The 19,084-nt window shown below is 35.7% G+C and overlaps 1 protein-coding gene across 1 annotated transcript in view; it reads right to left on the bottom strand.

Moving 5' to 3' along the window:
- LOC136039518 (nuclear factor NF-kappa-B p105 subunit-like) overlaps nucleotides 1-19,084 on the bottom strand; it is a 152,139-nt gene that overhangs the window by 10,817 nt on the left and 122,238 nt on the right. The window contains exons 13-17 of the mRNA XM_065723316.1: nucleotides 17,347-17,598; nucleotides 14,297-14,516; nucleotides 12,463-12,632; nucleotides 7,017-7,124; nucleotides 3,170-3,307 (exon numbers count right to left, since the gene is read on the bottom strand). Coding sequence (XP_065579388.1) covers nucleotides 3,170-3,307; nucleotides 7,017-7,124; nucleotides 12,463-12,632; nucleotides 14,297-14,516; nucleotides 17,347-17,598 — 888 coding nt within the window. The remainder of the gene's footprint in view (nucleotides 1-3,169; nucleotides 3,308-7,016; nucleotides 7,125-12,462; nucleotides 12,633-14,296; nucleotides 14,517-17,346; nucleotides 17,599-19,084) is intronic.

Here is a 19,084-nt window from a genome sequence, read left to right as displayed (position 1 = left end):
AGCAGTTCCGACTAGGATACCATATCTTTCTTTTTTCAATCTCAGCAGTCTCTGTACGTCAAGCCGACAGCTGCTCTCAGCAACTACAAGCTGAAAAAAATAAAGGTCACTAGTACAGACCGCATTCCAGTGGAAATCTTGCTATCCTTCTTGTCGCTCCTGTGGCGGACTGAAAGTATCTCTAAGGAACAGAGAACGGGCTTCACAGAGAGTCTTCAAGGAAAAACAAAAAACTACAACTACAAAGGCATCCATCTTCCTTAAATTCATCTAAAGCTCTTTCGGACTATTATGCTAGGAAGATTCCATACTGCCCTTTGTACCCGTTTCAAGGAAGAATAGCATGGATTTCACCAAATCGTTGCTATTTCAACCTTATCTTTACTCTTTACACAATGTTGGACGGGTCGAATGAATAAAAACAATGCTTGTATATATTCTTCGCACAGGAAAGTGTTGTGTCTATTAGGTCTTCTTGCTGTACTACAGCATTCCAGAGAAAAAACTTTGTCTAATAGTTGCCATGTACGAATAGACTGATTGCTATGGTAACAACTCTTATGACAACAACACTACTTCAAAGTGATGACTGCCGTCATGCAAGGATTTATCCATTCACCCCTTTTCTTCATCCTGATTGTAGATTGCGCTTCTAAACAGATTAATGAACATGGAATTCTAATTGCTGCAAAGCTTCTTCAGGACACTAGCTGTACCAATTATATTGCGTTCACAGAAGCTGCAGAGTAGAAACTTCAGAAATACTTCAAGAACCTCCAAGAAACTTCAGAAACTGACAAAAAAAGCTGAACAGTTGGGATTACACATCAACGCCCAAAGAACTAATGCTGTGTCAATTACCCATGGAAATCCCAATAAAAGGTAAAGACACCGAGCAGATGGCACTCTGCAAATACTTAGGAAGTACCTGCAGACAACAGCTGTTGTACCTGAAGTACAACAGCTTTCAGTGCCAACTTTAAAAAAAAAAACACACAAGAAAAGAAAAGTCTGACCCAAAGCTGCCTTTCCCGTTGTGAGATAACGAGGCTAGCATTACCTTGGGCGCATCCTCTACATCCCAGATTATAGACTTCCAACAATTTTCCTCCACTGGTAACCGGAGGACACCTGTCACCAAGAAAGACGAAAAACACGTTCAATAAAAGATCCTTCAGTCAGATCTCATGGCAGAGTGGCAGAACATCTACGAGCAGGTTATCGAGCAGGAATCGAGGTTACCCATTGATAAGCTATGAGCCTCTGGAGGATTTAAGGATCTAAGGTAAGGAGCAACGATGTGTACTAAGCTTCAAACTTTTGATTCCCTTTTTTAAGGTTTTTGAATTGTTGTAATCCCTTGTTAAATATCTACAAATATTTTTGCAATTATCAGTTTTTTGCTCTTTACGCAATTTAATGTCTTTTTATGCTGAGTCTTTTCAAAAACATTTGCTTATTGAAGCTAGTCCGATTCCTAACAGCGATATGTACAAAGCTTGAAACTTTTGGTTTTCTACTTTAAGGTTTATGAACTGTTGTAATCCCTTGTCAAAATATCGAACGATCATCTACACATATAAAAATGTAGTGTCTGTCCGTCTGTTACACTGTCTTTTATAAAAAAGGGAAAAAACTGAAAAAAAGAAAAAACAAAAAATGTAAAAATAAAAAACAAACAAAATACTAAACAATAAAAAAAATAAAAAAGAAATAACTAAAAAAAATAAAAAAGAAAAAACTAAAATGAAAAAGATAAAAACTAAAGAAAAAGAAAAAAAAATACAAAATAAAAAAGACAAAAAAGAAAAAGAAAAACAAAACAAAAAAAAGAAAACAACTAAAAAAGAAAAAAAGAAAAAAAAGAAGAAACTAAGAAAGAGAAAAGACTGAAAAAAGAAATAAACGAAAAAAGAAAAAAAATTAACAATAAGAAAAAACTAAAAAAAGAAAAACTAAAAAAGAAAAAAACTAAAAAAAGAAAACTAAAAAAGAAAAAATGACAAAAACTAAGAAAAAAGAAAGAACTTAAAAACTTAAAAAAGAAAAAAAAGAACAAAGAAAAAACTTAAAAAAAAATTATAAAAATAAAATAGGTAAAAAACTAAAAGCCTGCCGCGTGCCACTAGAAGAGGCCAGGCGGCAAAGCCGCCTGGTCCCAGCTAGTTTGTAATAATTAAGAATTTTCGTTTTTTGGGTCTTGCTACTGACATTATATAACCGGTTGCGTTCATACCTGTAAGCTTAACCACACAACGAGTGGATTTTATCTAACAAAAAGACAAACTCTTTTTAAAACTTTCAGGTTTTTTTTTCTAGTTTGAATTAAAACATTAAAAATTCAAAATTATTGCTCAGGCACCATAAATATTTTTGCAGTTAACATGATAACTTTAGTGATCCTCAACTGAATTTTAAATTTTTTCAACTTTTTTTCATGTCTTTAAAAGACAATGCTTATACTTATAAGAAAAGAATGTTTTTCCAGCAATGATTTCTACTAAGCTTCAAACTATTGATTTTCTTTTTTAAGGTTTTTTGAATTGTTGTAATCCCTTGTCAAAATAGATAATCATGGTTTGTAATAGCAAAAAGATTTCTTTTTTAAGGTTTTTAAATTGTTGTAATCCCTTGTTAAATATATACAAATATTTTTACAATTACCAGTTTTTGCTCTTTACGCAATTTAATGTATTTTCATAGTGGTATATTCAAAGAGTTTTGATTATTACCGCAGTCTGATTTCTGATAAGGGGGGGGGATGGTATAATTCATCGAATTTTTGGTTTTCTTTTTTAAGGTTTTTGAATTGTTGTAATCACTTGTCAAAACATGCGCAAATATTTCTGCAATTACCCGTTTTTTTGCTTTTTAAGCAATTTAATAAAAGCTTCTTGATAAACGGTAGGCAGGAGGCCTGCCGGAGGTCATTGTCACTTCTTTTCTAACCGCAGTCAATTTGCTGTCTTTTCAAATATATTTGATTATTAAAGCAAGTCCGATTTCTAACAACGATATCTACTAAGCTTTAAACTTTTGATTTTTTTTACTGATAAACTTTTAAACTTTTGAATAACATAATAAAGGAATATGCATACAAGATAAGAAAGCTAGGATAGACAGATTTAAAAATACAAAATTCCTTCTACAAAAATTAAGAACAAAATACCTCTGGAATGTCTTTAGCCATCTCGAGTGGAGTACGAGAAAAATCATTGTAACTATCTTCTTCATCAGTTTCATCACTACTTCCATCTGAGAAACTACTATAGTCAACAGGTACATAGCAGCTTATATGGGGGTTGGCCTGCAATTAAGGCTGAAGCTAAATATAGATTTTGAAAAAGAAATTCCTAGATACCCATAAACACCGGGCTATCCTTTTCTCAGATTTTATTCCCAAACGATCCCCAAGAGTTGCCAAAAGGCCAGTCCCGAAGCTAATAGAAATAAACACGAAAGACATGCAGTATGAGAGAACATTTCTTCCGAGTTTCGTACAAGAGTTCAGTTTACCCTTGAATCAACTTTTTTTAGTATTGCTGACTGATGATATGTCTTTATGACGCAAATTGTATTTTGACAATGGCCATAAAAGTGGTCTTTTAGAATGAAATAATTTGATCTGAAATATAAATTATCTTGCCATTATTTCCTTTCTATTTCACAACACAAAGCTTAGACAAAAAAATAATAAAAATAATAAAGATATGAGATTAGTGTCTGTTTTCCCTCTTCCCTTTTGGCTCACAAATACAATCCCTAGCAAAAGAGAAATTCCGTTAAAGTCATGCAAATTTAGGGAAAGGGGGTACCGATAGGAATTTGGCTTCCACATCAAAGTTTTCCACCCCTCCAACCCTACAATTAGTGCAATTTTCAGCCTTCTGGGATGGGGGGGGGGGACGTGCTTCTAAAACCACCCCCTGGATCCGTCTGTGCACTCACCCATTTTGCTTTGGTATTTTTGTAGTTTGGAAACACTATTATTTTTGTTTTCACTGAACTAGGTACTTGACACTACTTATTGCCCTCTCTCTAGCCTATGAATCAAAAACAAGAACTAAAATATAAAACGCGAATTTTTTCTTCTTTGGATGGATTTGATACCCCTAGCTTGATAGTTAAACAAACGCCGGTGTGATTAGAGCAGAAGCCATTGGGAATCATATGAGGTAAACTATTTTTAGGCCATAAGTTCTTAATTTCACGATAGATTCAAGCCGATATTTATGGGGCAAAATTGCATTAAAAGGAATCTAAAATTGTGGATGTATATTTGCTGGGCGTTAAATTACTTAGCAAGATTTCAGGTTCTCCTGAACATGTTATCCAAGTCAAGCGACGGGACACATATCAAATACGCAAGAGTTTGCGGGTTCAAATTCTACCGAAGCAACATTTTTTACAGATTTTACCTTCTTTTTATAAAGGTTGCTGGTCTATTTGATGATCTTTTTGAAAGCAAGTTTGACTGGGTCCATTTTTATACAATTTTGGGTTTTAGAGTATTAATAAAAGGTTGACTTTTATGTCTTCATACTCAAACATTAAATTCCAGAAAACTGAGGCATAAAATACGATATCTCTTATTTGCTTCACAGTTAACGCGCCATTGTGTCGGGTGAGTGAACTCGAAGCGAATAGAGAAACAATTTGTTATTTAACTATGAAAGATGTTTCTTTTTTTGCGAGTTCACCTAAATTTCATTTTGCTCTCTGTAAAAATTTCATCTTACTTTGCGTGAAAGTAAAAGGACATGCTACGGCAAAGCTCCAATGATTTGTAAATTTTAGGTCTGAAATTCAGTCCTAGGAGGTTTTGTAGGACTTTGGGTGAGTGAATGTACGACTTTTGAGGGGCTACTTGAACCACAAATTTGGTTTCAGCGGTACCCTATGTTGAAAACGTGCTTTTTTATCAACACGTTTGACTATGGTGGTTCGGTGTGGTTGCGCCACAAGAATCATCGAGGCGTTTCTGAAAAACTGATTAGGAGGAAAGATCCCTCCTCCAACAGTATTTAGACATATTCATATTTAAGTTCGATTTCGTTTTATTGGCACCCTTACACTTTTTTGATAAAAAAAAAAGTATCTCTTGTCTGACCAGGTGTGGCTGCGGCGCACGGGCTTTTATGTCTCATTATAATCATTCATTCCTGTTGGGACATCTGTTGTCTTTGCTTGCATACATATGTGCAGAAAATGATTTTGATAGGATTTTAGACACAGAGCTGCTCGAGCTTTTCTCTTCTCTTTACGGCGAGCTGGATATCGACAGCATTCTTCTCGAATCTCAAGCTGGTATTACCAAGCGTTTCTTGCCCAATGAGGAGAAAAAGCCGGAAAACTTCCTAGACATTGTCGACCATCTTCAGGCATTACCAGTGGCTTACTCAGAAGTAATTAAAGTACTTCGTATTGCTGCCACACTTCCTGAGACAACAGCGAGCAATGAGCGTTTGTTTTCTAGCCTAGAAAGAGTGAAAAACTACCTGCGGTCTACAACAGGAGATGATCGTCTCAGTCACCTCCCTTTTGACATTTTGCATTTTTCGATTTTGCAAAGATGAAAGCTCGGCGGTTCAATGTTGTTAATTTTTTTTCAATGTTGTCAATGTTGTCAATTGTTGTTACCTTCAATGTTGTTAATTTTTTTTCTTGTTATGTTTTTCCTTTTTATAAATATATTTGATCTGGAAGAAAGTTCCTCGCTGAGGAATGCCAGCCTGTACTTTGGTTGAATTTTCCACTTTCAGTTTAATCACTTAACGTAGTTGATTGTATTCTTCGTGGTTATAATTAACCTTAGAGGTCAGTGTGGCTGAGTTCCACATTTGGTTACAGCACATTTCGATCAATGTGCTGCCAAAACACGGATTTTTTTCAGTGACACAAAGTGAATAGGGGGGGGGGGCTAGATGGAGTTCATGCCCACTCCAAGATTTGGCCCAAATGGCGCCTCTGGTATCAGGTCAACATTACTAGCAGCATCGAGTGCCTATACACCGTTAGAGCATAGCATAAACACGTGTGAGCTCATTACACATAAATTATGCACAATAATGAAGCACAATATTTAAATCATCATTCTCAGAAAAAAGGATTTAAGTCATTGAACGGGTTTGATTAGAATTGGCACACTTAAATATTTACTCATAAATGGTGTACAAAATATATAGAATTACCTGGCTAATGCTTGGATACGTTTTCCCCCTCTAATTTGGGATTCTAGGGATCGGTTGTTAGGTAGCAGGGAAAAAACTTTACATTTTCTAATTCAATTATTACAAAATAGTTCCTAGCAGCAAAAAAAGAGATAATGAAAGGTGGAAGTAAGGTCCAATCGCCAAAATTTTTAAGGGTCGGTCTGATTACTTAGCAGGCACAACAACGATAGGCGTTTCATATTTAATTTCAACGAAAACAACGATAAATTTAAAAAAGAAGAACGTAAATAAAGAAAGAGTTTGAAGAAAAAAGTATTCTTGTAAACATTACTTTTCATTTTAACTTTAAAGCTATATTTTTGCGTATTTGTCGTATGGGCTTGGAAGCAGCAGTAAAAGCAGAGATAACTCGTCAGGGAGGGGGAGGGTTGCAAGGTCAGTGGATGGTACTATAGAAAACAGACATTGGAGACACATCACATCTCTCATTGAAAGGTTGCAAAGTTACCCAATTGTCGTTACAGTTCACTATTAAGGCCCCATTTTGGATAGGGCCCTAAATGGTGGCCTATCCAAGTGGCATCTCTGAAGATGTCCCAGGTGGGTTTCAGGAGCTCGTGCAAATAGCATTTGTGTCCAGCAATAGGTCAAGAGTATGACTTATACAGAGAGCGATAATGCATACTTATACGATAATATAACCTCACTTTTCATCCAAAATTAAATATCAGTTTTATTCCTACTCAGTCGCCTGGTGGTCTACTTAGTGGTTTCTAATCTTTCAGATGCAGAAATCAAATAGTGTCTTACAAAAATAAAGAAATTGAAAAAAAAAAAACTTACCCCAAACCTCATCAGCTCAATACAAATTTCTTTGTTACGATTCATAACTGCCAAATGTAAAGGAGTCATTCCATCATAAGCTTGTATGTTTGGATTGGTTTGCTTGCACTAGAAATGAAAAAAATAGATCCGTTAAATTTGCAATAAACGAAATGTTCCAAGACACCCGTGTTGTAAAAAAACCTAAGAATACACGATAAATTTACATTCGATAATAGAAAAAAAAAAAAATCAATAAAGCCGACACAGCATAAAGAAGGAAACGCCATATTGCTTACTAAGACGCTTACTTACTGACGAGAAGATGTCAAGGAGGCACACTCGTGCCTCTATAAAGAGGCGACACACGACAATGTTAAGCGATCTTCGGTTCCAGTGGTCGCAGACGGATGGGGAGGGATGCATTTCGTAGCCCGAGCTCCAACTAAGAAACCTGCAAAATTTCATCCCCCTCCAACTTTTTCTTCACGGGGAAAATCTGGCCGAAAGTTTCGACCTGTCAACCCAAGCCCCCCTTTAACGTTGTCCGATCGGGCTGAAATTCACAAGTTGAGGTCCCCTAGGGCCCAGGAGCTTATCCGCGAAATTTCAGCTTGATCCGATAACTCCTTCCCTGTTTTCCAGAAACCACGCATAGCCACTTAAAATTCATTTACTTTTTTTTCCTAGACGCCTACAGGTCACATCCGACATCGGATCTGGGTGTACGAAGACTCGTTCGATGCGGAATTCTCCGAGTAAGTGCCCATGAAAGTTTCGTAGGAAAATCTTAACCCCCCGAAAGTTTCGACCCTCCAACCCCCCCACCCCTTTTAACGTTGTCCGATCGGGCTGAAATTCACAAGTTAAGGTCCCCTACGGCCCAGGAGCTTATCCGCGAAATTTCAGCTTGATCCGATGACTCCTTCCCTGTTTTCCAGAAACCACCCATTAGCTATTTAATTAACGGATTTCTCTCCATAAGAGCCCATGTTAATTTGAAATTTTTAAAAGCTATTGAGAAGTTATATTTACACATATGCAAGTTATTAGCTCAGTTGGTAGAGCGTGAGACTTTTAATCCTCGGGTCATGGGTTCAAGTCCCTTACGGGCGGTTTTTTTTCACAACATCAAAAAAATTTTGATAACACCTGGACAGCTTATCATTTGAGAGATAACAGAATATTAGCTTCTTATGAGCAAAAGAAACATTTCGGTCATTCTATCTATTTTTTTTCTATTTTATACAATGATTTAAAAGCGGGGGGGGAGGGGGGGGGGGGTTCCTCTCCTAATTCCTGTACGAGGAGTACTCCTGTACGAGGAGTACAGGAATTATTAAATTACATCCACCATGGATTGTAGAAAAACGTACAGAAATAATATGAAAAAAACTTCGTTTTCTTAAAGAGTTAAAGAGGCTGCGTCCCAAAGTCGAACCTTAAAACGTACAGGAATTAGAAGAGGCAGTTGGGGGGCTGCCGCCCCCCAAACCCCCAGCTTTTAAAGACTCTTTTGTACAGGTTTTTTGTTTTTTTGCTAACCCCCCGCTCTTGGCTTCGGAAAGGCCCTCTTTTAGTTAAAAAATAATTGAAATGAATGAATAATGGAATAACTTCGAAAAATGTTAAACACAAGAGGACAGGAGAACCATTGCACCGAAACTAGTAATTAGTAACAATGAAGTCCCCCCACAAAAAAAACCTGTCCAAAAGAGTCTTTAAAAGCTGGGGGTTTGGGGGGCGGCAGCCCCCCAACTGCCTCTTCTAATTCCTGTACGTTTTAAGGTTCGACTTTGGGACGCAGCCTCTTTAACTCTTTAAGAAAACGAAGTTTTTTTCATATTATTTGGTATATAGGTCGGGCTGTTCTCATGATTAGGGTGAGTCCTTACTCCACTGTAAGCTCCCTCCTTATCCAATGAAGAGAAATCCTGATCGTGCAGCCTCAATAATGTGTTGGGGTGCACCTATTACGAAATGGTCTAGTCAAAACATTGACTGAAAGCAACCTGGCCTCAAAGATTGGCACCCCTCGAGGGCGGCAGAGGACAGCATTGCAGAGGATTTTGAATAATGGACGGTTCTTCTGGGTATTGTTTGTTTGATAACATAATTAAAACAATTTCAGAATGCCAGTTGATTGTAATTTGCTTCCATGTCGTAATATAATTTTTCAATAGATGGATATATACTAAGTCTGATATAATTTACCTAGAGCACAACCCCGGCCCTTGTCCACAGAACAGCCTCGGGCCCTGAAAATCTTATGGTGACCCAGATGGGCAAAGGCGTACATAAAAGTCTTATTTACGCAGGCTTAATGATTCAACTTAAGGTCCAGAGGATTTCTTGGTTTCTGGTTTTAAGCCAACTTAAGCACATTGCTCAGGCTTAAGATGGAATTTTGCCTGGTTGGCACTGACACGACATCCTATTCATCTTGTTACTCTAAGACCTTTAAAAATTAAAACAATATGAAAAACTATGACCTCTAAAAACTATGACCTCGAGAGCATTTGCCATTTACTATTTGACTAAAAAATTCGACACTGAGTAGGATAATTAGACAGGGAGTAGTTACTAATGGTTATTAAAGAAGCTTTCAAGTCCTATTGAGGTTGGACAGGAGTTGAAAATATAATTATAGTTCCAAATTTTATACTTAAATCAGACTGAAATGATTTAATTGTCAAACGCCTTACACGATCATGCCCATCAGTGGCAGTTCTTGTCAAAATAAAAGATAAGGCACTAAGCATATACAAATCATACCACCGTAGAACCGACTGACAGATAGAGCAGTGAGTAAGATATATTTAACAAGCAGTGGCAGTTCTTGTCATAATAAAAGATAAGGCACTAAACATATACAAATCATACCACCGTAGAACCTACTGACAGATAGAGCAGTGAATAAGATATAAGTAACAAGCAGTGGCAGTTCTTGTCATAATACAAGATAAGGCACTAAACATGTACAAATCATACCATCGTAGAACCGACTGACAGATAGAGCAGTGAGTAAGATATAATTAACAAGCAGTGGCAGTTCTTGTCATAATACAAGATAAGGCACTAAACATGTACAAATCATACCATCGTAGAACTGACTGACAGATAGAGCAGTGAGTAAGATGTATTTAACATGCACTGGCAGGAACAAATAGATAACACTAGCTGTTGGGGTGGCACTTCGCGCCACCCCAACACCTACTTGGTGGGGAGCTTCGCAACCCCCCAAGCCCCCCCCCCCCCCCGCGCGCGTAAGTCGTTACGCGCCATATTAGTTACGCGCCATTGTAGTTGTGTCCCTGTGTCCCACCTGTGAATAGAGATAGATATATATATATATATGTTTTTAACTACGTAAAACATGCGAATATACAACATTCTTCGCTGTCCCATTGTCTGTGCATATAAATAGATTGTCAGGCTTACTGACTCTTGAACATGCAACATATAATTGTCCATGGGAAAAACAATCCGTATTCAGATCTATGCCTCATTATTCTAATGATGTGTCCCTGTGTCCCGGTCGTCATTTATATTCCCTGTGTCCCGGTTGTCATTTGTGTCCCGGTGTCCCAGTTTGTAATTTCTCTTTGAGTGTCCCAGTCGTCATTTATATTCCCTGTGTCCCGGTCGTCATTTGTGTCCCGGTCTGTAATTTCTATTCGAACAATCCCTGTGTCCCGGTCGTCATTTATATATCCCGCCTGTGCCCCCGGCGTCCCCGTTGTAGTTGTGTCCCTGTGTCCCGGTCGTCATTTATATTCCCTGTGTCCCGGTCGTGATTTGTGCCCGGGTGTCCCAGTCTGTAATTACTCTTTGAGGTTCCCGGTCGTCATTTATATTCCCTGTGTCCCGGTCGTCATTTGTGTCCCGGTATGTAATTTCATCAGTTGACAAACATGACGTCAGTCGGCAAACAAGTTCATGACTCATACAGCTCAATCCTTATAATGACGTCAGTCGACAAACATGACGTCAGTCGACACACAAACATGACGTCACTCGACACACACACACAAACACATAGACAACTTATTTTTATATATATAGATAGATAGATACTGGGTAGAAGTCTTTTTATCTGAGGATTTAATGCCCTGGAAAATCCGAATAGGGATATGGAGGAATTATTCTGCAAAGAATGGGTTACCGTAGCTTGACTTTGGAATAACGAAAGATGCAATTTGTGAAAATACGACACTTTATTAAGTAATTTATGACCTTTTTGAAAATAACAAATAAACTTGTTGGAAAAAATTTCGATATACTTTTTGGAAATAATTTTTTTCTTGGTACTAGAGTATTACGCCTAATACTTATGCATTCTGGGAACTCGCAGCAGATACAATTTAGTTTTGAATACTATCATCATACTTGACCGCTTTTACAGAAGAATTTTCAAGCAAAACGAATAGCTGGCCCAGTCACATTTAAACGTCATTACAGCCTTGTTAGGTTCCAGACCCTCTTTTATTTCCTCTCCTTTAAAAGGAACACAATGTAATGAGAAGTTGCTCCTACTCAAGTTTGACTTAGGTTGATCAACTTTTCCTGGTAGATGTCCTGATTAAAAGACTTCAGGGAGCCCTACTCTACAGAAGTTGGTCGTACTTGAACCCCAAAAGAGCACTATGCAGAAATTAGCTCTCCCTTCGTACCCTACTCTGTTAAAATGTGACAATCCGTCCTTGTAGATCTCCTAAGTACACGAACTTAACCCCATCCTCCCAGCATTATTACTGACAACTCATCACAGTAGCATGGTACTCGAGGCCGACAAGGATCATCCTCTGCCACCCTCCCATGTATAGCTCCAAGGATTATCCCATCAAACTGATAAAGAATACTAAAAAAAGAGGCAAAAACAGTTACTTTAACGCGTTCCCTAATCTAAAACAAGTAAACAAGGCATTACAGCCTTGAATTTCAGCAACAATAGTAAGGCAATCTTAAATATGTCACAACTATATAAGCTTAAATAGCCACAATTGTAGCTTATACTATACGTTCTTATCTCATAGTTACGATTGTTACATTTTAGACTACAAACTGTAACATTATTAATATATGCACTTTTACAAACTATTATATGCCTTAAGAATTAATTTAACTGAATGAAACTATGCAGCGGCAAGAAGAGGGGTTTTACTATTTTTATACACACTTACTTAAGCATTATATACCTTAAGTACATACTTTAAATATTAATTGAATTAAACTGAATGGTGAACATTCTACGGCTGAATAATCTTCCTAGTCTCATACACACACCTTGAGTGTTATATACCTTGTACACTATTATAAACCTTAAGTATTATCAATATTATACACCAAATGTATTAATTGAACTAAACTTCATTATGAAATTATATAGCAGTAAGAAAGATGGTTTTACAATTCTCATACAAACATATTTAAGTATTATTAAGTACTATATACCTTAAGTACATACCTTAAGAATTAATTGAACTAAACTTAATGACGCACATTCCACAGCGGCATGTAAGGGTGTTCTTCCTAGTCTGCAGTCCTTTTCATTCGGATTTGCACCACTTTGGAGAAGAATTTCAGTTCCTTCTAGCCATTGTTTTGAGACACTTTTATACAAAGGGCTACAGCCCTCTAGAAGAGAAAATAAACATACAAGGTAATATGAAAATACAATTAGATACGTTTTTTTACTACTAGCGTAGAAATGAAATGCATCTAAATAAACTCCACCAGAGCAAGTCATTGGAACTCATCCTAACAAGCTTGAGCGTAAGAGAAAATCAAATTTCTAAGGCTACAAAGAAAAACTTTTGGCAAAACAATAATTCATTTTATTATTGATTCCGATCAACTGATAAATTTGATTCTGATGTATCGTTGATTCTAGGTATTGTTTACATAGACTTCACCCACCCACTTTTTTTCATTAAATAACAGTTTAAATCCTTTTATCAGACAGTGAAAAAAAAACAATTAAAAAATACTTGATATTTCAATCACATATACAGTGACTGTCATCAGCAGATATACTAAAGTATAACTAAGAAAACCAGCGATAAATATACATAAATATAATATATATATATATATATATATATATATATATATATATATATATATATATATATATATATATATATATATATATATATATATATATACGAAATAAAATAACTACGTGTTATTTAGTGCTCTTATCTTTATCAACGCAATAGCGGAAGCACTTCCTGCTGACTTCCTAGATTCCTGTTCATTAGCTTTATTTGAATTAACAGGTCGACAGAGGTCAAAAGCATTGGGAGAAACAAATCTTACTTTATCTGACCTGACTAAATCATCGTAAATTGAGTTTAAGCCAATCGTCTTCAAAAATACCTACGCTTTTTTTTTTATCTAAATTTAGTGATTTTACTTACATGTTTGTTTTGCTCCCTCTTTTAGAGGTACGAGTACCCATTTTTTGTTTAGAATAATGGCATAAAAGATTTGAAGTGCAATCCTTTCATGTAAATTAAATAAAAAAAAAAAACAAGTTTTTTTAACTGAAAGTAAGAAGCGACATTAAAACTTAAAACGAACAGAAATTGCTTCGTATATGAAAGGGGCTGCTTCCTCATCAACGCCCCGCTCTTTACGCTAAAGTTTGACTCTTTCTCTCAACTCTACTTATTAAAACAGTAAAAAACTTTCATGGGGTTTCATGGGGTTGCTATTGTACATATTGGTTTTATTTTCTTTTTCATTTTTTATGTTGGATTCCTTCCTTTTTAATGTTGTTACGGTTTAGATTCTTTCTCATTAAATACCAAAGGTTACCCGAAATTTTTGGAGGGCTACAACCCACACAAAAAAAGGATTATTTAATTCAAAATTTTAATTATGCACCAATGCTCCGAGAAAAGAGTTCGTCTAATGTATTTGAATTTGACGTGAAGTATAATTATCCAAGCATTAGGGGAGCTGTTGTCCCCTCAGCTACTGTTATAACCATTTGAGGTCATACTAACTTCATCAACCCACAGAAGAAAATCAGTGACCTTGAAAGTAAGTTTTAGAACTACATCACCACCATAGAAAAAATCTACGGTCGTCCCTTTACACAGAGGGGGAGGGGGAGAGGATCCACAAGACAAAGCTGTCAGGACAAACCCCGTGGCGAAATATTTGAAACTAAAAGTAATAGAGACCCTTATCTTCCTAAAAATGTATTGTTAGTACTAAGTATAATAAACTAACGTAATCCATTAAGCATTAAAAGAAATAAAAAAAATCTTATCCAAATAGAAGATTCCTACCTGAATAGTTTTTAGCCTCCAATGAAAATTTGGCATTAGACTGAGCCCGATTCTTTGGATTGAGCAACTCTTTAAGGCAGTTGAAAAGAGATGGATCAGAAGATGCCAAGTGAATACAGGTGTTGCCATCTTTATCAACTAGATCACTATCAGCTCCAGATTGTAATAAGAGTCTTACGGCTTCACTATTGTTGGTCGTCACAGCAATATGGAGAGGAGTCTAAAACGTAAACTGGGGTTATACAGATGTGATTCAAATGCTAACTGGGATTTAACGAATTGAGTTAAAATAGAAACTATAAATATGAGGTAAAAATATAAGTTGGGGTTAGTTTAATAGCAGGAGGAAGTAAAATAGGGTCAAATGGATCAGCTAGAAATTTAAACTAGGGTTAAAACGTGAACTGGAATAATGGATGGGGTTAGAATGAAAACTGGGGTGATAACAACACAAAACTTATAAAGGAAACCGAGAAAGGCTTAGCGAGCCATCACACAGTTATCGTTTACATTAACTGACTAAGTTACAAAAAAAAACGATATGCCTCCTATTCTATATGTCCTTACGCTTTACCCACCTTCCATGCGTTTATTCTTATGTTGGTTTCGGTTAATGTTTTCATGCTTCATACTCTTTTCCTTTTTTTCTTTTTTTAAGGACATCCTCGCAAGCTCCATTTTTGTTGTGCAATTATATAAAAATGATTATTTTCAATAAAATTGTTCTACCACTACTACTACTACTACTACTACGTTATCCGCCGATGTACTGTTTCTATCCCTCAGTTTTAATATTGGACTTAGCCAGAGAGATGACCACTCTTCTTTCATCATTTTTTTAACATAGTCCGTATTATCCATGTATTAGCAAGACCTCTGCCGCACAACAATCTGAATACCAAGAACAAACCAGCGGACCAGATCATTTACCTCGGCCCTTGCTATGGCCCTCAATATTGGATCTTCAATATTGTATAATCAACAAGTTTTGACAGCTAGCATTGGATTCTTCATTAGCTTTCCCGTCATGAAAAGATGTTTCAACTGTATGTTTCAATGCCAAGGATTTCAAAATCTACCAATTAGGAAGCTTCTTTTGACGCTAAATTTATCATCTGTGCTACAGTGTCATGTTTCCACATTTATCTGGCAGTACATTCTACCTCTAAACCCGCACATCGCCAGACTTACATGCCTAGGTATGGATATCATGACAGACATGGATCTCAATGCCACTTAAGCTAAACTACCAATGGCCCCGTTACTTTTTAGATATTTTTTCTCTTTTCTAAAGTTATAGCTAAAGTAACCGCTGTCTTCAAGAACGTATCCAGAATATTTTGGAGGAAGGAAGCTACAAAAAACTTTAAAAAAACGCGTCAAAGTTTGTTTATATTTATTTTTGATAAGTAATTACAAGTTGGAAAAACATTTGAAGAGAGGGGGGTCAAACCCCCTAGCCCTCCCCCCTGGCATCAACGTAATTAGTAGATACTAAGTAGATATTACGCATTTAGTTGAAAGTCGCATTTCTACAGGAAGCAAGATCCTCCATATGATATTTCACTCGGTGATACCAGAATCACGCCAGTTGACAACATTAATTACCTCTGTCTCCCCAGTAAACCCTCAATAAAGCACACACGACGACTTTTAAGAGATCACACTAAACATTGGGTTTAGATAAGTGAACCCTTATCCAAGATAGGTGAGACACAAAATTATTTATCTTTTACGAAGATAGTGCAGATCATTATAAGTTTCATATATAAACATACGTTACTGACATATATGAGAATACATATGTTTTATTGCTGATTATTTGAACATACATTGCAACAGGCCTATATGTTCGTGTTGAAAATTCGTGTTTTTCTATACCTAGAAAGTTGTCTGTTTATAACTGATCCATCTCTATAGTAGATGCTTTTTTATTTTATTTTTAGTGTGATGTTTACTTTAGATTGATTTTTCATATTTTATTTTTATAGACTAATCTAGTTGAATTTATGGATGTTTATTGTTGTACCCGTCCATGTCAGCAGCTATGTTTCTTCTTCGGCGGATCCTTGTTAAATGTGTAAATAGTCTATTATCTATTTTATTTTAATACAGTTCAGTTTAATTCAACATTATATCTGGAAGTTTTGTACTTTTCGCTTTTTCTTTTCTTTTTGTTGAGCTGAATTAACCATCAAAGTTTAATCCGCGATACTCTGAAACCAACCCCGTTTCTGAAACAAGATGTCGATTTCTCGATACACATATGAAAATTCTAAAGAGGTTTCAACACTCATCTATTACTTTGAAGAATAATGTTGACAAAACAGGAAAGACATGCAAGTATTTTCAAGTTCAAAACATTCAGAACAACAGCAGCGTTGCCACGATATTGCACTGCTGTAAGAAGGGGCCCAAACATTTCTAGCTGATAGAAAAATCAATACAACTGAGACTTTTTATCATCAAAGTTTATTCTATATTTTAGTTAAGCTATATTAATTAAGTTACTTTAGCTAATTATATTAGTTAAATTAGTTAGTTAATAAGTAAATTAAATTTAATTAGGTCAATCAAACCAATTTAATTATTTCTATTCGAAGTCTTTTCTTTTACTTGGTAGCTTTATCATATTACTTGGATTTTGCTACACAAAGTAATATACCGGTACAATGTTGCGATATATCGCAACAGCGGTATAGTACATCGTTCTGGAAGATGTTTACAAGTTCATAAACACCAACACTTCTGAAAGTTTTTTCATCTGGTTTTTTCTTCTTTTTTTTAATCGTCACAATATAAAAATTCAGATCACCGTGACAAAAATGTGGAAAATCTCTAGGTGAAAAAAAAATCAATATAACAAAACTTTTATTATGAAAGTAAAGTCTATACAGCCAAAAGTCCTAAAATTAATCCTTTTGACAGGAAATCATTTTTACTATTGTACAAATAAAACTGAAGAACAGGTTACATTACCCATATATTGCTTAAAAGATAAATCTTTACCAAATAAAAAAAAAAAAAAAAAAAAAAAAAAAAAAACTTACCAGTCTTCTGAAGTTGAAAACGTTTAAAATATCACCAGGGTTGTCACGACAAGACACCGCAGCAAGAAGGAGTCCAAACGCCTCTTGCTGATTGTGAGTTAAGGCAGCATGCAAAGAATTATCTCCACTATTATCTTGAAGAGCAACTAAGCTATTCAGCTTAAACATTAAGGGAAGAATATCTCCAGACGTTGCAAACTTCCGTAAACTACAGCCAAGACTGAGACCTACCAATTTCGCCACATCCAAACCCTGAAATAATTAATTTCATATGAAAATTTAAGCAATCTTCCCATAATAAAAAGCTGGTATTAAGATTCAAACAGATTATATGACACAATTGGACTTGCCCTCAAAAGAAGAAAAATCTTGTCTAAAAGAAGATGAATCTTCAAACATTAAAGCATGATAAGTTGATCCAAAACTTCCTAGAGACCGTGATTTTAGAACTGAAACTTGAAGAGGAGGGCGATTACCCTTTCAATTCCAGGTCCAGACCTTAAAATAATAAGTTCGATAGAGAAACTTAAGCATTCTTTCAATTACAAAAGGCTGGTATTAAGATTCAAACAAATTATATTATACAATTGGACTTGCCCTCCCCCTAGAAAAAAATTATCGGTCAAACTTTCTATTAAGCTCTAGGGGTAAAACTCGAGTTGTTCAATACTCTAGGGCTCATTAAGCTGTAGCTATTCAGGGACAAAAGAAATATTAACTTCACAAGACAAGCAAAAACAAGTTTAAAAGAAGATGAATCTTTAAATCTTTTGTTTAAAATCGAGGTTATAAGGTAACCAGGTTGAGATAAAGATGTTAGAACATGATTTGTTGATCCAAAGATTCCTGGAGACCGTGATTTTAGGACTGAAACTTGGGGAGGAGGGGGATTCCCCTTTAAATTCCAGGTCCAGACCTTGGAATAATTAGTTCCACAGAGAAATTTAAGCATTCTTCTTATAATAAAAAGCTGGTAATAAGATTCAAACAGAATATATGATGCAATTGCACTTGCCCCCCCCCAAAAAAAAAAAATATTCGTAAATCTTTCTATTAAGCTCTAGGGGCAAAGCTTGATTTGTTCAAGGCTCTATGGCTCATTAAGGTCTAGCTGTTCAGGGGCAAAATCAATATTCACAATACAAACAAAAACAAGTTCAAATGAAGATAAGTCCTTTTATTAGACAGTGAAAACAGATATAAAAATCTGGATATTCCCAGAATCTGAAATCTTCTATTTAAAATGTAAGGTAGCTTACATTTATATGTAATATACAAATGTAAATGTAAGGTTCCAGAAACTTAACTGTAAATGTAAGGTATATATGTTGAGATAAAGATATTACAGCAAGGTAAAATGATCCAAAGCTTCCTGGAGACCGTTTTTTTTATTGATTTTTTCGGCGGGAGGATGGGGGCGATTCCCTTTTCAATTCCAGGTTCAAATTCTGAAATAGTCAATTTCGCAGAGAAATTTAAGAATTTTTTTGATAGCAAAAAGCTGGTGATAAGAATCAAACAGAATATACAATATAATTGAGCTGGTGATACAAAAAAAAAAACATCTGTTAAGCTTTCTATTAAGCTCTAATGGCAAAGGTCTAGTTGTTCAGGGCTGTAGGGCTCAGTAAATTCTAGTTTTTCAGGGTCAAAACCAATATCAACTTCACAAGATTAGCAACAGAACCAGTTGAAAAGATGATCCCTTCTATTTCTATATAAAATAGAGGTTATAAAG

Source organism: Artemia franciscana, chromosome 19, assembly GCF_032884065.1.
Source record: "Artemia franciscana chromosome 19, ASM3288406v1, whole genome shotgun sequence".
In the NCBI taxonomy this organism is placed as follows: Eukaryota; Metazoa; Arthropoda; class Branchiopoda; order Anostraca; family Artemiidae; genus Artemia; species Artemia franciscana.
This window is presented reverse-complemented; position numbering and strand designations above follow the sequence as displayed.